Genomic DNA, 24,327 nt, shown 5'->3' with positions numbered 1-24,327 from the left:
ACTAAAGGTCTACAAATTGGCCCTTCTAACTATATAAAGTAGTCCAGTATGCAGAAGATCTTTTACTGTACGTCTCCACACCTATGATGAGTCTTCCTGTCATCCTGCGTGAGCTTGAACGCTTTGGCGCACTAAGTAACTCTAAGGTGAATCTTCATAAATCTGGACTCTTACACACTCCCCTTCTGGAGTCTATAGTCTCCTCAATTTATAGCTCTTTTTCTTTGAAATGGCAGACAACATCTTTGAAATACCTTGGGGTCCAAATCCCAGCTGATCTCCTTCAGCTCTTCATGTTGAACCATATGCATCTATTAAATTCTATGAAGTCAGACCTCCACAGTTGGTCCTCATTACCAATATCATGGTTTGGAAGAATTAATTGAGTGGGGAAGGGTTAAAACCTCAGATTTCTTCTCACTTTCTGTTGGTTTACCAGATGTCGGACAGAACAGGAAGTGAGGCAAAATCTCTTCACTTCTTGTCTATTTGGGGTCTGATAAAACAGGAAGTGAGGTGAAATCCCTCCCAGTAGGAGCACAGAGCAATAGAATACGCTATTCGATTTGCTTGAAAGTTTCAGGGAGTGTCAGTTCTCTCCCATGAAAGTGAAATTTCAACAAACCAGATAATATAAATATTATTTTTTATCATTGACCTGCCTTCCATTGAAAGACTGGGCCTACTTTTTGGTACCCCTTAAGTGTTTGATGGGCTGGCCCACGTGTTGCACTATTGTGACCAGGAGTCATCTTCTCACAGTTGACCATTGAGGTTTTGGACTGTCAGCCATTTTTTGCGCCCCCATATCTGGCCTTCTGATTGGCTCCTTGCCTTGTGGAAATACAGAGGAGGCCTACCCCTTCTACATGGAGGGTTTTGCTGCTGCATGGTGCATATTGATATCATATATTTTACTACTAAGCCCCTGAAGAAGCGTTCATTGTCACGAAACATGTTGGGCCATTTTCCTGCGACTTAATGTCTCTCACCCCCCCTATAGGATCCATCTGGTGGCTTTTATATCCCTAATCATTAGTGTGTTCCTTGTACATCGTGGGCTGTGGGACATTGTCTGCGGGGACAGTATAACTATGATTTTATAAACTGCAAGATGTGACTTATTGTCATAATGAAGTACAAATGATTTTACTAATATGTGTTTGGAATTTCTGTGCCTTTAGAGTCCATTTGCAACCTTTCCCCTGTTTCTTTCCCTTCAATTCTTGACTATTATAATTAGGACGTGGCACTAAAATATTACCCATTTTTTTGGAAGTGATCTGGCACCTGGAAACACCCCATTATTTTTCTCTTCTGTTCAGACAGCTAGGTACTTCTTTTTTAACAATGTATTGCTTCAGTTAGTTTTACACCCTCTGAAAGGGTCACTTTAAGTGCATGGAAAATTCTCAGATGCATAATTCCATGTAAATTGTAATAAGGAGAGCTGCACACGATTATCCAACCTGAAAACAGGTCTTTACTGATAAAATAGTACATACCACCTGCCTTAACCAGGTTTACCAATCTGAAATGTGTTAAGGAGGAGGGGTTCCAGGTGGGGACCAAGTTCATGTGCAGTTGTACTATAAGTTTTTGGATTGGACAACGGTGTGCAGCTCTCCTTTTTACAGTTGAGGGATAACAAGTATGGCATCCGGGCTACTACAGCATGAGATTAGAGGCACACGTTTTTAAGCAATGCTTTATGTCTGTGCATAATTCTGAGAGTCACCAGAGGGCCCCGATGCTGGAACAATTTTTGGGACCCCCATTCTACTACTGGTAAAGTAAAAATATTCACTGTGTGTCTATTGACAACTAGATGCTGTATGTGACCTGTGTCCAGCTCTAAAAGACAGTGGGAGGAGTTCCAGCAACAATCTCATCCACGTCTCATAAAAACGGGCCCCCTAGATCGAAGAGGGCCCTTTTACAACTGCACAAATTTTATATCTGCCCCGTTTGTGTTGGTATACAAGCTTTTTGCTGTCAGGTGAAAATTGATTACCAAACATATTCCATAGTTTCTATATCACTGTACTGTTTTGCTATCCATTCATAGAAGCTAAAGACAATGGGAGGAGGACAAGAAATAGACATCTGAGACATAATTCTACCTCTATAGTCCTTTTTCATCATGGACATCCCTTCCTGGTTAGACATTCTGCCTTGAGATTCATTTATGAAGCATAGTGGCAATTGTGCCAACACTTACAATTCATTTTCTTCTTTTGTGTAGGGCATTTATGGATGGCTGCCGCTGTGTAGAGCTGGACTGCTGGGAGGGGACAAATGGGGAACCGGTTATTTACCATGGACGCACGTTCACCTCGAAGATCCTCTTCAAAGATGTCATAGCCACCATTAAACACTACGCATTCAAAGTAAGCAGCCTCGGCTAGTTCTAAGCAGCTTGCTTTGACTTTCCTGGGGCCAACAATGGAGAACAAAAAACACACTTGGTCTGAGGAGTACTGAAGTACTACAGGGGTCCTTCCTGAAATCAGTCAATCAATTTCCAGCTATCATTATAGAAAATAGAAGCATAAATCTGATTAGCTGCCGAACATTGTAAACACAATGTATTAAGCCTACTGGCTGGTTTGTCTTTTCAGACCCAAGCTCACAGGCCTTAGGCTGGTCAGTTTAGACCAGGGTTTCTCAGCCGGGGTTCCATGGAACCCTAGTGTTCCTTTCAAAGATGGTTAGGGGTTCCTTGAACAATGAGAAATTTCTGCCTCACAGATAAGTTCCCACTGACACCATTGATCTTTTTAGCTATCTGTAAGGGGGTAATTCTTCCCAATGGGCACAGGTGTAAGGAACATTCTTCCCACTGACCATCACACTAATGTATCATGAGATGTAGATATTGTCCTTTTTACCAGGAGTTCTCTGAGATCGTAAAGTTATTTCAAGGGTTCCTCTGTGTTGAAAAGGTTGTGAAAGGCTGGTTTAGACTCTCTCCATATGTCTGTTCACACACACTGCTCGTTCAGACATTTGTCTCTGAGAGAGGAGCCCTCCTCTGTCTCCAGGATGGAGTCCTGCACTATTGTCAATATCCTTAGTATAAGGTTTGTGCGCACATGAACAATCAGGGTGTTGGTTTTTGGCAAAACATGAACCTAAGGCTGGAGGCTTCATCCCACTCAATATTCTGTTAGTTTTTGACAAAACATGAACCTAAGGCTAGAGGCTTCATCCCACTCAATACCCTACAAAGCCTCTGGGCTCCAGGAGCCTGACCAGGATTTGCCAACCTGGAGAGATCCAGCTTCTATCCAAATGAAACACATCTTAAAGCCCCTCATCTTGCATGGTTGAGAACTTTGGGTGACACCAATTCCTCTTTACACTCTACACCAGTGTTTCTCAACAAGGGTTCCTCCAGAGGTTGCTAGGGGTTCCTTGAGCAATGAGTAATTTCTGCCTCTCAGGTAAGTTCCCACTGACACCATTCATCTTTTTAGCTGTCTGTAAGGGAAGGATTCTTCCCAATGACCACAGGAGTAAGGAGCATTCTTCCCACTGACCATCACACTAATGTATCATGAGTTGTAGATATAGTAATTTTTTGTTGGGTTCCCTGGTACCGGAAAGCTTTTTCAAGGACTTGTCTGTGTTGAAAAGGCCAAGGCCGAGAAAGGCTGTCCTACACAGCTGTCATATATATAGGTGGTGCCGTGGTTGGGATTCAAACCAATGACCCTAGTGCTGCCAGGCGGAAGTGCTAACCATTTAGCCACTATGCATATACAGTGACTAAATGGTTAGCAGTTCTACCTGGAAGCACTAGGGTCATTGGTTTAAATGCCAGCCACAGCACCACCTGCTTGGAGTTTGCATGTTTTCCCCGTGCCTGCGTGGGTCTCCTGTGGACACTCCAAAAACATACTGGTAGGTTAATTGGATCCTGTCTAAATTGGCCCTAATATGTGTATGTATGAATGTGAGTTAGGGACCTTAGATTGTACACCCCTTGATGGTTAGGGACTGATGTGAATGTACAATATATATGTAAAGAGCTGCGTAAATTGACGGCGCTATATAAGTACCATAAATATATATATATATATATATATATATATATATATATACACACACACACACACACACACACATATATATATATATATATATATATACACACACACACACACACATATATATATATATATATACACACACACACATATATATATATATATATACACACACACACACATATATATATATACACACACACACACACACATATATATATATATATATATGTATACATCCATCACAGCCTTTACATTACAGGACATCTATACCAATACTAGTTCTTCTAAAGCCAGTTTCTTATAAACTAGATGCTGGTTAGACTTGTTTACAACTCTGCATTCATTTTCAATGTTACCTATGACAATTCAAATACATCCACTGGCTTCTCTTGCACATGTGACAGCATCATGTGATGACTCAATATCATTATCAGCAGTAATAAACATGCAATGTATTGTTATGTAATGAAAGATGCAGCCTTCCCGCCAACACACAACTGTTTGTCTTGTGAAACATTTTTTAGTTATGTCACATGACAGTAATAATATTATAGATACCGTGCCATGTGAGATTTGAGACTAGATCATATCATTACAATAGTATCATAAGTACGATGGCAAATGTGAAGTAAATGCGTCACTTAATTCTGGAAATATTGATGGCGTTGTGCCACAAGCTGTACTTACAAATCATAATGATCAAATCAGGCCGCATATTATGATAATACATCACATAATTACAACAGAATTACTAACACAAAGCCATGTATTCCGGCAATGGTTCACAGCATAGTGACTGTATTATCTATAGGTTGATACCATTTATGACAGTGGATTGCTGCTAGAGGGAGATTTTCATAGAAAATCATTGTATTTTTTTTATAACTAGACCCCTTTGTAAAAGATACATTACCCCAACCCCCCCCCCCCCCCCCCCCCCCCGTGTAGCCAATCAATAGGCAATCACACCATTCTCTTACAATCTTCTATCAGCAAAAAAAATCATTCCCAAGAAACAAATTGTTGAAGTTTTAAACCCTCTGTGTTTTTTATTAGCTGAACTCATTGAGCACAATAAAATAATAATCCCAGTAAACTATGTGTTACAATCCTTACCCCAGCACTTGCAGTTCACAACTTTCAGTGCTGCTGGCTCTCGCTCTCTCGGTGCTGCTTGCCTGAACTTCTGGTCTTCACAGGAAAGGCTTTAAACCAAACAGAAACCCTGTGCTCAGTGTACAAAATTCTTACCCCAGCACTTGCAATTCACAACTTTTAGTGCTGCTTGCTCTTGCTCTCTCAGTGCTGCTTGCCTGAACTTCTGGACTTCACAGGAACGGCTATAAACCAAACAGAAACCATGTGCTCAGTGTACAAAATTCTTACCCCAGCACTTGCAGTTCACAACTTTTAGTGCTGCTGGCTCTCGCTCTCTCAGTGCTGCTTGCCTGAACTTCTGGTCTTCACAGGAACGGCTATAAACCAAACAGAAACCCTGTGCTCAGTGTACAAAATTCTTACCCCAGCACTTGCAATTCACAACTTTTAGTGCTGCTGGCTCTCACTCTCAGTGCTGCTTGCCTGAACTTCTGGTCTTCACAGGAACGGCTATAAACCAAACAGAAACCATGTGCTCAGTGTACAACATTCTTACCCCAGCACTTGCAATTCACAACTTTTAGTGCTGCTGGCTCTCGCTCTCAGTGCTGCTTGCCTGAACTTCTGTTCTTCACAGGAATGGCTATAAACCAACAGAAACTCTGTGCTCATTGTACAAAAAAAAAACAACCAGGAAGCTGCACATAAAAACTATTTGAATACCAAAAACTCTAAATTGTATAAACATATAAGTGTGCTTTCCCTTTCAAACAGTAAGATAAAAAATTCCATTAAAATGATGTAATAATTATATATAAAAAAAATCACACTTCAGAGTAAAGAGTTAACAGTGGACAAGTCAGCCTGTTAGCTTGGACAATGGAGGGAGAGGAGGACAGGAGTGCCTTGCCATCCTAGGCTACAGGGCTGTTTGTTCCTATTGATGCACAAAGTGTATGAAGACACAACTAGTCCCTGCATGCAAGGGTGACTGCCCAGGATACTGCAAGAGAACGGAGCCACCCTGAAAAAGGAAGCCTGGGGCAGTGATCATGGCACCGGTTTAAACTAGAACACAGGGCAATAAATAAAAGATAAAGAAGAGAATATAAAAAGATATATACTCAGCAAGTGATTAAAGCCGTTGTAATAATTCAGGTTTTTTTTTTTTTGTTAATTAAAGCAGAACTATACTCACCTCAGGTCCAGCAATGCAGCGTCCCTCTGCTCTTTGCCCGGCCGTTGACATATTCCGAGTCTAGATCGCCGGCCGATGTCATTGGCTGGGCGGGAATGACGTCAGTTGTGGCTCACTGTACAGGGGCAGACAGGCAGGTAAGAACTTTAATGCAGAAGAGACAAAGCATGTCATGCATTAAAATTCCTGCCTGTCTGCCAATTGGTATTATTTTAGCTAAAATTACATTTTAACAAACATGTTATACCTTCCTGCTCTGTGCAGTGGTTTTGCACAGAGCAGCCCCTATCCTCCACTTCTCAGGTCCCCCGCGGACACTCCTAGCTCCTTTCCCCTGCCGAGTGCCCCCATGGAAAGTCACTTGCTATGGGGGCACTCATGTGGGCTTGATCACGAGCTGCCCTTTGTCTATTGATGCATACATTTTGGCTCAGCCCCGCCCCCCGCTCCCTTGTCACTGGATTTGATTGACACCAGCAGTAGTCAATGGCTCCCGCTGCTCTTACTGAGTACAGTGAGAAGGGAGAGAACAGAAAGGGGATCTCGAGCACAGGGCTGGATTGAGATCGGGCTCAGCTAAGTATATGGTGTGGTATGGTTTGTTACCCCAAAGTCGCATGAAAAGTCATGTAAGTGTGAATGGGCTCTTAAACTGGAGTGACCAAATTGTTTTGGGTCACCTACTGTTTGGATAGACCCCTTGGAAAAGGGTAGACCAAACTGGTGATCCTCCAAAGCTGATCTATAATAGAGTCAATGGCTCCCTCTGCTCTTACTGAGTCCAGTGAGGAAGGAGAGAGCGGAAAGGGGATCTCGAGCACAGGGCTGGATTGAGATTGGGCTCAGCTAAGTATATGGTATGCTATGGTTTGTGACTTTGTACCCCAAAGTCACATGAAAAGTCACGTAAGTGTGAATGGGCTCTTAAACTGGAGTGACCAAATTGTTTTGGGTCACCTACTGTTTGGATAGACCCCTTGGAAAAGGGTAGACCAAACTGGTGATCCTCCAAAGCTGCGCTATAATAGATTTTTTTTTTTTTACTTACATTTTATTTTTGCATATTTGCTCTACATCTTTAAAACCGCATATACTGTAGATAATAGGCAGAGAGAGGAGGAGACCATCAGGGAACCTCAATAAAATGGATCATTTTCCAGCACTATTGCTCAAATTACTCTCCACCTATTATTAGGTTACTATTTTTGGGGGACTATATAAGTCATGTTGTAAAAGGTGGTCCATCTGCCAAACTGGAGGACAGGATCACTAACATCACACTAATATTTGTCATCTCTCTTCCAGTATTCCCCATATCCAGTCATTTTGTCCATTGAGAATCACTGTGGGCTGGAGCAGCAAGTGACGATGGCTCATCATCTTCGTACCATCCTCGGGGACATGTTAGTAACACAACCACTAGGTGACCAGGACCCTCCACACCTCCCATCTCCTGAGGTGAGAGACAAAACACATAGCATGGTGGCATGGTCCTCAGTGTCAGACCGATCAATCAGAGACCCTGATGGGTCCATGGGGGAACCTGTAAGTTGGCATGTGTTTAGAATGCCATGCTCATTATAAGGGATCTGCTACCCTGTTGGAACTTATTCTATATGATGCAGACAACAACATGAACAGTGGGAACACAAGGAGGTTTGGAACACCCAAAACTCTATTGTGGTCAGCATAGCTTTTTTTCAGCGGGAATGCGGTGGTACGTTTCTAGCACCTCCAGTGTTGGAAAGGGGTGCTGGGGTGTGCTGGAAGATCTATTGGTGCTGGCTACTGCTGTAGCTATTGTCACTGGGGAATAGGGTGGGGATAGTATTGCATGGGGGGGATCTACTATTGTGGGGGGATCTATGTTGGGGGTGGGGGTCTATTGTTGTTGGCTGCTGAGGAGTCCATTGATGCTGGCTGGTGGGGGAACTATTGTCATTGGTGGCTGGTGGGAGAATCTTTTGATGCTGGGAATGATCTATTTTTACTGGCAGGGGTCTATTTCTGCTCTGGAGGATCTATTTTTGCTGGCGGTCTGTTGTTCCTGGGGAGGATCTATTGTTGCTGAGGGGTTGTTGCTTGGGAAGTCTATTGTTTCTGGGGAAGAGCTATTATTGCTAAGGAAAGTCTATTGTTGCTGAGGGTGATCTATGGTTGTTGCCTACAGGAGACCTATTTTTATTGCTTTTCTTGTTATCATTAATAAATTCCATACAAAATACTTAGCGCCACAAAATTATGCTTGGATCTGTGTTGTCTAAAGGGGGCGGTAGTGAGAGAAGCGTAGAGGGTGGAGAAAAGGGACGGTCCTCAGAGGTGGGTAGGGGTGGTGGAAACAAGGGGTGACTCTGGGGAGCAGGGAGTACCTGCACTTATTTTCTGTGGAAAAAAAGCCCTGGTGATCAGGAACAGACCAAGAAACTATGGTGGGAAGATCTAACTGGTGGAATACCCAAGAGGTATAAGTAGCCAGCCAACCATTCAGTCTACGGTGCTGTATCTAAACTGGAGTATCAGTTTTGGGTTTAACAGCCCTTTATTGAACTGCCATTTCTGCCATAGAGCTTTGGGTCACTGATGGTTGAGAAGTACATATAGAGGTTGAGAGGTACATATAGTGTTCCATTTTGTGGTCACGTTATTATTCCATGTATAAATCTGGGTTAAACATGATGACGTGTGTTTTACTTTCTACTATGTTACTGTATCCTATCTCCTGTAGGCATTGAGGGGGAAGATCTTGGTGAAAGGCAAGAAGCTGAGTGAACGTAGATTAGCAGAGGATGAAGAAGGAAAGGCTCGGATGGTGAGTGGAGAACATATGGTGATGTTTGGTACATGTGGGGCACAGGGTGAAATAACTGCCAGCCTCAGCATTCAAAGAAGTTGCAGTCATGATCTTTATCTAAAGTGTACAGCTTGTTTACAAGGGCAATGAAATGTAATTAATACATGTTGTCATTACTGTGGAATACCATGGCTACTAGGCCTTTTTACCAGACAAAAAGTGAAGTGAAGTAACAGCCAATCAGAAACAACCTTATACTGATCTGTCAGTTAAGCCCAAATTCACTTCTCTAGCTGGTATCCCTAAATAATAGGTAACCCCACTTCTAGTCCTGATCTAAATGTCCCAACGCTAGCCTAATTGTACTCAGTAGCCCTAGTCCTAGCCTTACTATACCCGTAACCCTAGTCCTAGCCTTACTATACCCGTAACCCTAGTTCTAGCCTTACTATACCCATAACACTAGTCCTAGCCTTACTATACCCGTAACCCTAGTCCTAGCCTTACTATACCCGTAACACTAGTCCTAGCCTTACTATACCCGTAACCCTAGTCCTAGCCTTACTATACCCGTAACACTAGTCCTAGCCTTACTATACCCGTAACCCTAGTCCTAGCCTTACTATACCCGTAACCCTAGTCCTAGCCTTACTATACCCGTAACCCTAGTCCTAGCCTTACTATACCCGTAACCCTAGTCCTAGCCTTACTATACCCGTAACCCTAGTCCTAGCCTTACTATACCCGTAACCCTAGTCCTAGCCTTACTATACCCGTAACCCTAGTCCTAGCCTTACTATACTCGTAACCCTAGTCCTAGCCTTACTATACCCGTAACCCTAGTCCTAGCCTTACTATACCTGTAACCCTAGTTCTAGTCTTACTACATCTGTAACCATAGTCCAGCCTTACTATATCTGTAACCCTAGTCCTAGCCTTACTATACCCGTAACCCTAGTCCTAGCCTAACTATACCTGTAACCCTAGTCCTAGCCTTACTATACTCGTAAATCTAGTCCTAGCCTTACTATACCTGTAACCCTAGTTCTAGTCATACTACATCTGTAACCCTAGTCCTAGCCTTACTATATCTGTAACCCTAGTCCTAGCCTTACTATACCTGTAACACTAGTCCTAGCCGTACTACATCTGTAACCATAGTCCTAGCCTTACTATACCTGTAACCCTAGTTCTAGTCATACTACATCTGTATCCATAGTCCAGCCTTACTATATCTGTAACCCTAGTCCTAGCTTTACCGTACCTGTAACTTTAATCCCAGCCTAACTGTACCTGTAACCTCAGTCCTAGCCCTAGCCTAATTATACCTATATCCATAGTCCTAGATTACATATAACTCTAGTCGTAGCCTAACTGTACCTTTAACTTCTGTCCTAGCCCTAGCCTAAATGTATCTATATCCCTAGTCCTAGACTTACAATACCTATAACCCTAGTTCTAGCCCTAGCTTAGCTGTGCCTGTAACTCTAGTTTTTGCCATGACCTTACTGTAGCAATAACCCTAGTCCTAGGCCTATCCAAAAAGTACCTGTAACCTTAGTCCTAGCCCTACCCTAACTGTATCTGTAATTCTAGCTCTAGCCTTAGTCTACTGTAGCTCCAAACCTAGTTCTACATCTATCCTAACTGTACCTGAAACTTTAGACCTAGGCAAACTCACAAGATTAAAAATAAGTCTTGGTAATATAAAGGCAGTGAGCTAATTAGCAGTAAGCCTTCACAGCAATAGTAGCCAAGGGGATTGGCTCCTGCATACTCTGCTTCAATTAAGGCTTTCAAGTGACACTCAGAAGACCAGAGCTTACAGCTGGATGGGTGCCATTTATAAAACAGCACAAGGGAGACAGGTGCCCTTTTAAAATGGCAACTATCATCATGGGATTAAATCAGCCTATATGTTTCAGACTGGAAGATTGCTTTCATGATGATATGGTTTCCATTTGATGTCTATCTGGCCATCCTTTAGCAATAAATATTAACCCTTCAATATTAACATTTCTGGCAGCAAATAAAAATCGTAGCCCAGTTTACTGTAATACGAAAGTAGGTGTAAGTAGTAAGTTTGATAAATGTTGCCTCCTTTCTATACAGGACATAGCTCAGGAACTCTCTGACGTGGTTATATACTGCCAGACAGTGGAGTATCGGGATCAGCCGGGCAGTGTGTGCGAAATGAGTTCGTTCAGCGAGGACAAAGTGCGCCGACTGATGAAGGAGTCTGGTAATGATGGAACTTGGTTAACAAAAATACAACTGCACCTTAGACAACCAACACACTCCCTATAGCCTTGCAGCCATAGAAACACATAGAAACGGGTTCATTTACTAAAACGGGAGAGTGCAAAATCTGGTGCAGCTGTGCATGGCAACCAGTCAGCTTCTAAGTTGAGCTTGTTCAATTAGGCTTTAACAGAAAAAAAATGGAAGCTGATTGGTTTCTATGCAGAGCTCCACCAGATTTTGCACTCTCCATTTTTAGTAAATAAACCCCATAGAGATCTCTGTCTAAACCAGTGGTCTCCAAACTGTGGCCCATGGGCCAGATGCAGCCCTTTGCTTGCCTTTATCCAGCCCTTGGGGCATTGTTCTTTCTACTGATAAGAATCACTATTCCTCTCATTGACACATACAGTGAGACAAAATTTATTCCACTAACACCAACCAACCAGGATATTATTCCTCCCATTGATATAAACGTTTGGTTACTATTCCTTCCATTGACATCAGCAATGGGGTACTAAGTTCCCATTAATACCATTATTGGGGCACTATTCCTTCTACTATCCACAGGCAACATTTAATTTTTTTACCTCCCAGCCTAAGACATTGTCTACTGAATGTGGGGCATGTTTTATCCACGCTGACCACAGTCCTAAAGTCTGAAGGAAAGTAAACTGGCCCTTTGTTTAGAAAGGTCTGAGACACCTGGTCTAAACCACCGAGAAATATTCTGTACCTTATAGCATTCAACCATCAACCAGATACCTTCGTTCCAATGGCTCTGCAGTCTGAAGTCTTATTGGTAGCCATGGATTATGATCCATCAGAACTATTTTTGTTTCACATCCAAAGAAAGATTTTATTATGACAGTTATCTAAGGAAGGTTTATGTACAGTTCTTCTAAGACTGATCTAACATTGCCTGTAAGACCACTGTTTCATAGATACGGCTAGCCGTCGTAGAAAGTTGGTCAGTTGATTTAATTCAGGTCATCAGTACCATTAAAGCAGATATCTCATTGTGTCTTTCTTAACCTACCAAACCTTAGCTGACCAGTAGCCTTGAAGTGTAACAAAAAATTGTTCCAGGATTCCATAATGTCTAAGTATTTGGTTGTGTATTGTATCTTCTGCTTACGGGTAATCAGATGTCAGATTGGTTGACTATCCCCTTTGTGCCAAGCCTTTTAGTCACATGGTCATGTAATATTTGAAAGCATTTCGTAGTTACTGTCATCTTTGAGAGCTTTTTGGTTGTAGGACAGGTGTCTTGGTGAGGTTGTATTTGACAAGAGAACTTCTTTAAGAGAAAATTATGACATGAAGACACAGATGTATTTGCATGTTGTGCCATTAGCATGCTGTAACTTTCTTTTTCATGCTTTACAGGAAATCAATTGGTTCGCTACAATACTCGGCAGCTCAGTCGTATTTACCCTGACGCGTTGAGAGCTGGCTCTTCCAACTATAGCCCTCAAGAAATGTGGAATGCGGGCTGCCAGCTTGGTAAATACACATTCTCAATGTCTCTATGACATACATAAACCCTGGCTCTAAAATCTAAGTGATCTGCTCAAAGACCTTCATGTTTGTTAAAAACCACTCCCAGTTTGTTAATCGGCAACCCTCAGCGCTCTGAAAACCAAGATTGTATAACCAAAATTAGGATGGTTGGGCAGGTGCTGTCAGCTTCTTCCACTGTAGGTGGTGCTCGACTGGAGCAGTACTGAAGTTGGAAGGAAAGTCAGGAGAAGCCTGGCTTCTCTATGATTTCCTGGTCCCCGGAGGCAGCGTTCTGGTTGGCTATGCTGTATCCAAGTGACCCTTGGTGGCTATCTTGAGTCTTTTTAGGCCCTCAGGTTTTGGTGTGCATTTTGTGAAGTGTATAGGGGAGGGAACGAGTACATGCCTGACAGGGAAAGTGACTAGCGGCAGGGAGAGGTTCCTGGTGAGGAGGGACAATTTAAGGACACAACAACCTTCTGCGGAAGCCTCCACGCTGGGTCCTGACCGGCTAGTCCACACTCTTCTTGCTGAGACAGATGCTCTTGGTGCATCCGTATCCACTGTGTTCTCAAGTTACACGGAACTGTGAGGGTTTCCCCAATGGGTTGTCCGTTGAGTCGAGCTGTTCCTTCAATACAAGTTCTTACTTCTTCAACCGAACTCTGCGTCATTACTTCCCGCACCACGCTCTACTCACCCACATGTGCTTTTGGAGGTTTTGACATAATTTTCAATTTGTAACTCTGTCCATTAGAAAAAGAAAAGAGGAGGAAAATTGTATCCTAAATGTAATCCACAGTTGTATGTTTCGTCATCTACAGTGGCACTGAATTTTCAGACCCCAGGTCATAAGATGGATCTGAACCGAGGACGTTTTCAGGACAATGGTTGGTGTGGATTCGTGCTGAAACCAGAATTTCTCCGGAGAGAAGACACATGCTTTAACCCAGAAGACCTCAGCAGCAAAGTGAAAATTCTAAATATCAGGGTGAGTGGAGTTCATTAGTTGAAAAGGGGAGCAAATAATACCAGATCTATTCGATGAGTTTCTGAACTTGGAAGGACAAGATGACAGTTGTTGGTTGTCCTCCAGGGAGTCTATTGGGTTGATTTACAACAGATAAATAGGTTGTTCACTTTTCAAGGGAAGTTGCACATTGCAAGAGAATTAGCCCAAAACTTTAGTGAATGTGGTGAAACTTCATTTTGCAAATACTTAATCACATCCAAGGAAAAAAAATAATTTTTGTCTGCATATGATTGGATGATGAAAGTCAGCAGAACGTCCACCTAAACTCTGGAGAACGTTCCTTTCCAAAGTGAATTTCTCCCTGTGGACTCAAAGTGCTTTATCTGCTGTTTGGGCAGATGGTGAGATAGCTGTCTTGGGTGCTCTCAATAAAATATCATACGAGGGACAATTTTGGAAATTAGCCAATTAACCTACCAAGGTGTTGCTGAACTGCGGGATGAAACCAAGGTACCTGGAGGAAACCCAAACAAGCACAGGGAGAAAATGTAAACTCCATGCAGATAGCGTGCACTCCATAACTGCATCTGGAGCATGGCTCAGATTTGTTTTTTTAGATCAGCTGCAGTGAGTGTAAACCAAGATGCAGCTGAGAAGTGCATGTGTAGTTTTTGTAATAGAATAGTGAAAGTAATACATTTTCTCTCATTGATGTGTACTTGATCGTACAATTGTGGTACACATGTCTTGTGAAACCCCCATTTTTTATGATCTTATATTATCTTATATTACTATTGTTCTGTGCAATGTATGAATGTATAATTTGGATTTCAATATACTAATGGAATTTTATCATCTTTCCTTAGATCGTTTCAGCTCAACAACTTCCAAAACTAAACCAGGAAAATCCAAATTCAATTGTTGATCCATTTGTCCGAGTGGAGATTCACAGTCTGGGGAGGAAGAGGGAAGAGGAGACTAATTATATCCTCAACAACGGTGAGACTCCTAAGTGTTTCATATCTCCAGTGCAGTTTGTTGGATGCAGTGATGATTCAAAGTTTGGAAATTGATATTAATAGATAAACTGTTCCTTAGATTTTACCCGCATTAGACACTGAAAGAAATGTTAGAACTGTAGATAAGATAAGCTGCATGCCAAGGGTGGCTAGAGCTGTATATATAGCATTTTTTTGTCATGTGGCATCTACATCCAGTGATTTGGACATTATTGTCTGGTGAGTGACTGGTGGCTCACTTGGACATAATTGGTTACAGAGTGACTGGTGGCTCATGTCGATATGATTGGTTGGTGAGCGACTGGTGAGAAACTGGTGGCTCACTTGGACATGATTGACTGGTGGCTGATTTGTAAATTTTATTATACCAATTTTACTGGTGACTTTTAGCTCACTTGAACATGATTGACTGGTGAGAGACTGGTAGCTCACTTGGAAATTATTGCCTGGTGAGTGACTGGTGGCTCACTTGGACATGATCGACTGGTGGCTCACTTGGACATAAATGACTGGTGAGAGACTGGTGGCTCACTTGGACATGAATGACTGGTGAGAGACTGGAGGCTCACTTGGACATGAATGACTGGTGAGAGACTGGTGGCTCACTTGGAAATTATTGCCTGGTGAGTGACTGGTGGCTCACTTGGACATGATTGACTGGTGAGAGACTGGTGGCTCACTTGGACATGAATGACTGGTGAGAGACTGGTGGCTCACTTGGAAATTATTGCCTGGTGAGTGACTGGTGGCTCACTTGGACATGATTGACTAGTGAGAGACTGGTGGCTCACTTGGACATGAATGACTGGTGAGAGACTGGTGGCTCACTTGGACATGAATGACTGGTGAGAGACTGGAGGCTCACTTAGACATGAATGACTGGTGAGAGACTGGTGGCTCACTTGGAAATGATTGCCTGGTGAGTGACTGACTGGTGGCTCACTTGGACATGATTGGTGAGAGACTGGTGGCTCACTTGGACATGATTGCCTGGTGAGTGACTGGTGGCTCACTTGGACATGATCGACTGGTGAGTGACTGGTGGCTCTCTAGTAATAGTAGGGTTACACTTCATACTGGGGCAATGCACACCTAAAAAGTAGATTCTGATTTTCTGTATTATGATGCGCAAACGCACCTCAAATCATAAGAATTTGTCTTGTGATTGATTTTGTAACCCAGGGTTAGGCAATGCCAGTCATTACAGAGTGAAAAGGAACAGTAGTAACAATAGTAACACCTTGATTCTTCCCAGGATTTAACCCCACCTGGAATGAGACTCTTCAGCTGGAGGTCCTCTGTCCAGACCTGGCGCTGGTCAGATTTGTGGTAGAAGATTATGACAAGACATCCAGTAATGACTTTGTGGGGCAGTTCACATTGCCATTCCCCAGTTTAAAGCAAGGTAAGAGGGTAAGAGGAGGGTAGCTTGATAGACATAACAACCACACAGTGGGCACCAAGCGCTTAAAGCGGCCGATATAATAACTCATAATATATCAATATCTACAGTTACTAGTCACATGAATCAGAGTTGAACTCCAGCCAAATATGAATTATTCCCTTCTATCAATTTACTATATATATTAAAGTGATAGTAAAGTATAACATATTTTTGGCTTGAAAACATATACTTATCTGCTCTGTGAAACCGTATTGCAGAGTGGTCCCTTACCTCCTCTTCTGGAAGTCCTCTGTCGGCGCTCTATACTCCTCCTTCCTCCAGGTGCCCCCTTAGCAAGTTGGGTGCTAAGGGGGCACCCATGCATGCTTGCTCCTGAGCCGAACTGTGTGCGTCCATAAACACGCACAGAGCTGGTAAGCCACACCCCCGCTCCCTTCCCACAGGTGTTTGCTTGACAGAAGCAGGAGCTCCTGCTGCTCCCACTGCAACCTGTGAGACCAAGAAGTGAGAGGAGCGGTGCTGCAGCCGGGACAGCTCTGGAGCAGTGAAAGAAGCCAGGTGTTTAGGGAGGGTTGGTTTTTACAGGTAGTGGGGCATTTTATTACCTTAATGCAGGGAATGCATTAATGTAAAAAACATTTTGACTTAAGAACCACTTTAATGCAAAACATAAAATACATTTTACATAGAACAAGAACCACCCAAATCTGTCCAGATATTTGCATCTTAAGGTGGCTATAGTTGCAGCAATTTTTTGTGCAATTCTGAATCTGTAAACAATGGAATAGTGATAACTTCCCTTCCAGTTTTTTATTTATTTATTTCAAGTACTTATATAGCGCTGTCAATTTACGCAGCACTTTACATATATATTGTACATTCACATCAGTCCCTAACCCTCAAGGGGCGTACAATCTAAGGTCCCTAACTTACATTCATATACAAGGGCCAATTTAGACAGGATCCAATTAACTACTTCCTGTCCGGACACTTTTACCCCCTTCCTGTCCAGGGCAATTTTCAGCGCTATCACACTTTGAATGACAATTGCGCGGTCATGCAACACTGTACCCATATGAATTTTTTACCATTTTTTTGAGACAGCTAACGCTTTATTGTGGTGGTATTTCTTCACCACTGGGATTTTTATTTTTTTTGTGAAAAAAAAAGTCCAAAAATTTTGAAAAAAGTGTTTTTCTTATAAAATTTTGCATATAAATAATCTTTCATCATAAATATTTGCCGAAATGTATTCCATTACCTTTTTAGTAAAAAAAAAAAATAAGCCAAATTAGTTTATAACCACAAATTATAATTTTTAAACATTTTTTTTACATTTTTATATTAATATTTATGTTTTTTTTTTGTTTTTTTAACATACTGTCACCGTAGCAGTACAGTGTCACCATAGTGACACTGTACTACTTGTGGGGGGTGATGAAGCTTTTTTTTTTTTTTACAGTGATTGCTTTTACACCCATATAGGATGTAAAAGCAATCATTTCTCTTTGTCTGCATTCTTGCAGCCATTGAGAACTACTGAGTGAGCTATGATTGGTCACAGCTTGTCACATGGTACAAGGCTGTTGTGAATAGCCTTGTACCATGTGACCTCTGTGATCATTCACACGCAGTAAGCAATGATGTCACAAGTGACATCTTGCTTACTACTGTGCATGTGATCACTGATTGGCCAATCAGCGATCACATGATCGGGACCTCGTGCAGAGGTCCCGTCCGACGATTGGTGTTTCACTGTGTCCGGAGGACACAGCGGGCACCAGATCACGGTGCTGCGCGCTCCCAGGGAGCGCGCACAGCTAGAAAGGGTGAGTGCCATTTATGAACGGCAACCCGCCCCTGGAGTGCCACCATCCTGCGGTTTATAAACAGCAGGCGGACGGCAAATGGTTAACCTAGCAGCATGTCTTTGGAGTGAGGGAGGAAACCCACGTAGGCACAGGGAGAACATGCAAACTCCAGGCAGCTGGTGCCGTGGTTGAGATTGGAACCAACGACCCTAGTACTGCCAGGCGGAAGTGCTAACCATTTAGCCACTGTGCTGCCCATAGCCACTGGCATATATGTAGAGTATGTCCACTGTGTATTTAGCGGTTGGCTTCGAGTTCAGCTTTGACTTTCTTATCTAAATAGGACAGTCGAAAAATGATTGCTGTGGTCAACACTTCCACGTTCCCTACTTCAGGGCTGCATGTCATATCCAATGTGTCTGAAAGAGAACAGTCTATGATGCCAATAACAACCAATCAGATTCTTCTAAGTACATTATTTTTATACATGTGGCCTAGACAGAGGGAACATTTATCATATGTATAAAAATAGCTAATCAATGTGTACAAACCTTTTTGTCTCCCCAGGCTACCGCCATGTCCATCTGCTTTCTAAGGATGGAGCCTCCTTGTCCCCAGCTACATTGTTTGTACACCTGCACATCAAGGACCCTTGAGGGTCTGAATCCAACTCAAGGCCTAGAGGCTAAAGCAATAACTGTGCACCATCTCAGTGGCAAAATGTTCTAGAACAAAGCGACCTTCAGAACATCCTGACTTCAGATGTCCATGTACATGATGGTGCCCCTTTCTCTAAGTCGTTGTGCCTGCCAGGTCTTCCCTGTGCCTTATCCTCACCAACTTTCCAGAAGCCATGATACAGGGTATTACAACAGCTTATACAAGCTCTAAAACCAAGCAGGAGGTTCCAATCAAATCAGTATTAGGAGAGCAATTATTCTACAAGCATCATTTTGAAAGGACATATTTGATACATAACAGTCATTATTTAGCTGTCTATAGGAGGAAATTAGAATGGAGAAGTTCAGAAAATATTTTGGGTGGAATCATCCTTTGGGTGCTGCTTCTTTGTCCAAAGGCACTGCAGCCATCAAGTAAGGAATCTTGCTTGCCCTGTTAGGATTTCATTTATTTACACCAGGAGAAAAAAGCATTGGATTCTGATTTGGGGGAATCCACCACTCTCCACCAATAACGTCAATGTTGATATTTTTAGACTCCTCTTTCTCTCGTGGTCAAATTTGGTGTTGACAAGATATGAAGTATTTGCCCTATGACCTCTTAGAAAGGCTCAAGTCATCATTTCTGTTCTGATACAGAAGACTTGCACTAATGATAATCGCATGCGAATCAGAGGTCAGATATACACCAATCGGCCATAACATGATGACCACCCACCATAACTGTTCGAGGCATGGACTCCCCTAGACCTCTGAAGGTATCTGGCACCAAGCCATCATTAGCAGATCTTTTAAGTCCTGTAAGTTGCAAGGTGGGACCTCCATGGATCTGACTTGTTTTTCCAGCACATCCCATAGATTCTCAATTAGATTGAGACTCAGCAGGGGCATCCTGACCAGTCTGTGGCTACATAGCCTCATATACAACAAACCGCAATTAAATGTGTTTTCTGACACCTTTATATTGGAACCAGCATTACCTTTTTCAGAAATTGGAGGTACAGTAGCTCTTCTACAGGATCAGACTACACGAGCCAGCCTTCACTCCCCATGTGAATCAATGAGCCTTGGCTGCTCGGTTCTCTGGTTTTCCTTCCCTGGACCACTATTGGCAGTTCCTGATCACTGCAGACTGGGAGCATCCCACTGAAGCTGCAATTTTGGAGATACTCTGACAGCAGTCATTTAGCCATTACAGATTGGCCCTTGTCAGAGTCACTCAAATCCTTACACTTTCTCATTTTTATTCCTGCTTTCAATACATCAACTTCAGGGACATGTTCACTTGCTTCCTAATAATATATGTCCCATACACTTTCAGGTGCCATTGTAACAAGACAATCAATGTTATTCAAGGGCCCTGTCAGTGGTCATAATCTTATGGCTGATCGGCATGCATGTGTCTATATTATATATATATATATTTCAATCAACATATGAGGTATGTGACAATTTTGAAAGTCATCTGGATTGGCTGGAGCAATATGAACTTTTTTTTGTCAGCAGTAGAGGCAGAACTAGCCTCAGATATAACTTTTCATGTAAACTGCATGCATGCTATGTAATGTCTACATGTAAAACTTTAATGTATTTATTTCCTCTCACAGAGATCCCAGTACTTCTCCCTGACAATGCCTGCATGTTTTTGACAATAGAACAGAGATATCTTTGTCCAGGGTTGGCATCTACTTCCTGAACTGAGATGCTGGCTCAGAGTTGACAAGTACTGGTGCCTGGATTGTTGTCTTAATGTGGCTGTGTGAACACATATTGTCTCACACAGATCAGCCGCCTGCTGCAGTCTCTCACTATGTCTTGTGAGGGGGAAAAAAAGTAAATGTTTTCTTCTTGCTGCAGCAGACTGCTTTCATCATTCTCCCAGAATGATTTGCCTAGTCCTTCTCTGACGCTCAAAGACTGATTTAATCAAAAAGGTACTTTTTTTTTTTTGGAAAGACAATTGTTGCTGCACCTTATGACACAGCATGGGTTTCTTAAATAGCTGGAGCTCGAGTTGGGCAATATTTGCTGTTGTTACTGTCAGTGATTACAGTAGTCACCTAAAATAATTTCTTTATAGTGTGCAGAGGCTGGATTTTACTTTAGAACTATGAACTTGAATAGACACATTTGACTAATTGTAGCCTGCAGTATATTGTATTACTACTGAGTCTCTGGACAAAGGTGATCGGACTTACCGTATTTTTCGCTCCATACGACGCACTTTTTTCCCCCAAAAAAAGACAGGAAAATGTCAGTGCGTCATATGGAGCAGCCGGTCCGCTATTTCCACCGCCGCCGTGTCAGAATACCGGGCCAGCCGCTCAGCTCTGCAGTGGGACCTTACCTGTTCCTCTATCCAGCCGCGCACTGTCTTCCCGGCCTCTGGAGTGTGCGTGACAGCCGGGTCCCAAGTGCGCATGCACAAGAAGTGGTGCTCTTTGTGAATAGTAAGGCGGTACCTGGGACACATGACAGATCCCAGAAGCCGCCGGACCAATCACAAAGCGCAGCGCTTCTCGCGCATGCGCATCCGGCTGTCCGTCGAGTGCCCACACTACTGAAGCCGGGTAGACAGCACACGACTGGATAGAGGAACAGGTAAGATCAAAGAACAACTCCGCAGAAGTAAGAGCGGGTACCTGTCAAATTCAGGTACCCGCTCCCTCCCCCTCCCCAAAGGTCAGCAGTCATCTCCTGTACTGTCCGCAGTCTCTGGTCATCTCCTGTACTGTGTCCGCAGTCTCTGGTCATCTCCTGTACTGTGTCCGCAGTCTCTGGTCATCTCCTGTACTACGTCCGCAGTCTCTGGTCATCTCCTGTACTGTGTCCGCAGTCTCTGGTCATCTCCTCTACTGTGTCCGCAGTCTCTGGTCATCTCCTCTACTGTGTCTGCAGTCCATTAGTTCAGAATTTTTTTTCCGTTTTCTGCCTCTAAAACCTAGGTGCGTCTTATGGAGTGAAAAATACAGTATATGCTGTTAAGTCATACTATGCTGGTAGAACAGGGCAGGATAGGTACCATGCTGCTACCAACTTCAAATTCTTGAATGAGAACTGTACTTTTAGTACTGTTTTCCTTTAAATGCCCCCACCACCCCAAAAAAAAAAATGAAGGACTTACATGTGCTTGCCCCTTTAAGATCTTTGCTGTGTGGCCTGTTAGGAGCTACACAGTCCTTGTCTTGATTCATTCTTATGGTGAACTGGGTCTCAATGGTGGATGGCCTCTCCATATAAATGAATAGAATTTCCTCTAAGAACCTGGCTTGGGGATTCCGCAGTGGTGGCTGTGCAGAACAGCAAGGACAGGTAAGTCTTTGGGGGTCATTTAAGGGCAGACTGACCATTCGAACACTGCCCAAGGGCCCGGGGTCAGTAGGGGGCCCCATGAGATGCCCCTGATACCTTTCATAAGCTTTTTTTGGGTGTGGCTTGAGTGTTGGCGAGGACACAGGGGCCCCATGATTTCCTATTGCCCGGAGACCCCATGAGTTGTCAGTCCGCCTCTGTTTAAGGGTGATGATACAAAAAGTACACATACTTTAGGGTGCTCTTAGGCATTTGCTAACATTTTTAGATTGATCTTGTGTAAATGGCAACAGCAGAGAACCTCGATTGACAGTTGCACTGCCAGTGCTCGGTGCTATTGTTTCCCCACGGTGCTGAGAACTGTCTGCATGGGCAGAAACATGAACACTCAGCAGGACCAAGTTTCCATATTTATGCCCGAATACTACGCTTGAATGAGGCTTCAGATTGATAGGGATGGGGCACCATGACAACCTAGTTTTGGGACAGCAATGGCAAATATTGTCACTGTCACAGACAATGCATGCCCCCAGGCACTGGCCAGCTTCCAGCAAAAACATCTCACATTTTGCTTTTAGACAGATTCCTTTAGTGGAAGAAGCCTACATTTATGGTGAATAGCAGCCATTGCTCTAATAAAGTGCCTCTATCTTTGAGCTCCAAAGGCACCTTTTTTATTATCACATCTATAAACATCCAGACTGCTGTGTATTTTTTTTGGTCTATAGATTTCCTACCTATATTGTATACTTCTGTACATAATATAACCACAATGTTGTCTCCACAATATTAATAAAATATTAAAATTAACGACCAAAAAAGTGGTGATGTCATATTTCATTTTAGGGGGGCTGTCAGAATTCCTGATAACTGCTAATTCTCCATTACGACATAACCCTTTGTGTAATACTGCCTGTCTACCACCAACTACAAGAGCAACCTATGTTAAAATTCCAGATATGGATTTTATAGCATAGGGACATTGGGCCAGTTCGGTCAAATGTCCAATTATGTATGTACAAGCAGGGACATATGTACCGCGAGGCAAACAAGGCTTTTGCCTTGGGCAGCATTTTTCAGGGGGGGGCCGTGCCGCCGCCCCCCCCCCCCCCCCGGAAGAAGGGACAGCAGGCAGGAGACTGAGCATGCAGACCAGGTGAGGCACTGCTTGAGCTCCGCTACATGGGATCCAAGGCTGCAGGAGGGTGTAGGCAGCGGCCGTCCCTCATTCCCGCAGATGTCTGGATAACAGCTGTACATCCGGGGTCACGTTAGGCGAGTGCGATATACTGCTCCTACCTGGCACTCTGTATCAGGGCTGTACACCTTCTGATGGCACAGAGAGGGGCTCTGTGTACCCTGCATAGTCTGGGGGGTTCTGTCAACCTTAAGGTTGTCTCTTCATGGACACTGCGAGAGATCTCTCTTCCCTCCAATATAGATTTGTGGGGGGGGCGCGCCAGATTTTAGAGTTGCCTAGGGCAGCACAAAACCTAAATACACCACTGTGGAACATAGCCGTGGGATCAATGTGAAAGCTGGAAATCACTCTAGTAATCTCCCCTACTATAGAGATTGCCATTTGAGTGGTGAAAATAATTACTTGATCAGGTTGTGGAAGTGTGCCCACTTATAAAGAAATGAAGTCAATATTTGTTATCATAGGTGAATTTTAAATGATAGAGACAGAATATCAACCAAAAATCCAGAAAAAAAAACCCACAATACAAATGTTATAAATTGAGTTGCAGTTCAGGGAGTAAAATAAGTATTTGATCCCCTACTAACCAACAATGATTCTGGCTCCCGCAGACTGGCTATGTGCTCATATGGTACACAGATTAGTCCTTTCAATTTAGGAATGTGCTGCTAATGACAACCTATTATGTGTATAAAAGAAACTGTCCACAGAATCTCTTTCTTCCATTTAAACCTCACCACCATGGGCAAGACCAAAGAGCTGTCAAAATGACATTGGGGACAAGATTTAGACCTGCACAAGGCTGGAATGGGCTGCAAAACCATCAGCTAGGAGCTTGGTGAGGAGACAACTGTTTTTCGCAAATGGAAGAAATACAAAATAACTATCAATCACCCTCGGTCTGGAGCTCCATGCAAGATTTTGCCTCAGAGTAAGGATGATCATGAGAACAGTTAGGGATCAGCCCAGAAATACACGTGATGAGCTTGTGAATGATCACAAGGCAGTTGGGACCACAGTCACCAAACCATTGGTAACAC

At 43.1% G+C, this 24,327-nt stretch overlaps 1 protein-coding gene across 1 annotated transcript in view; it reads left to right on the top strand.

The window, feature by feature from the left end:
• Positions 1–22,907, top strand: part of PLCD3 (phospholipase C delta 3) — a 71,991-nt gene extending 49,084 nt beyond the window's left edge. The window contains exons 7-15 of the mRNA XM_089674577.1: positions 2,246–2,390; positions 7,657–7,809; positions 9,077–9,160; positions 11,255–11,384; positions 12,773–12,889; positions 13,711–13,877; positions 14,726–14,858; positions 16,134–16,283; positions 18,662–22,907. Coding sequence (XP_089530703.1) covers positions 2,246–2,390; positions 7,657–7,809; positions 9,077–9,160; positions 11,255–11,384; positions 12,773–12,889; positions 13,711–13,877; positions 14,726–14,858; positions 16,134–16,283; positions 18,662–18,750 — 1,168 coding nt within the window. The 3' untranslated portion in view covers positions 18,751–22,907. The remainder of the gene's footprint in view (positions 1–2,245; positions 2,391–7,656; positions 7,810–9,076; positions 9,161–11,254; positions 11,385–12,772; positions 12,890–13,710; positions 13,878–14,725; positions 14,859–16,133; positions 16,284–18,661) is intronic.
• The last annotated feature ends 1,420 nt before the right edge of the window (positions 22,908–24,327 follow it).

The sequence above is a fragment of the Staurois parvus genome, unplaced genomic scaffold, assembly GCF_062004578.1.
Source record: "Staurois parvus isolate SC_StPar_1 unplaced genomic scaffold, SC_StPar_1.0 ptg000151l, whole genome shotgun sequence".
NCBI classification, from domain to species: Eukaryota; Metazoa; Chordata; class Amphibia; order Anura; family Ranidae; genus Staurois; species Staurois parvus.
Note: the sequence above shows the minus strand (reverse complement) of the source record. Positions and strands in the feature narration are given on the sequence as shown.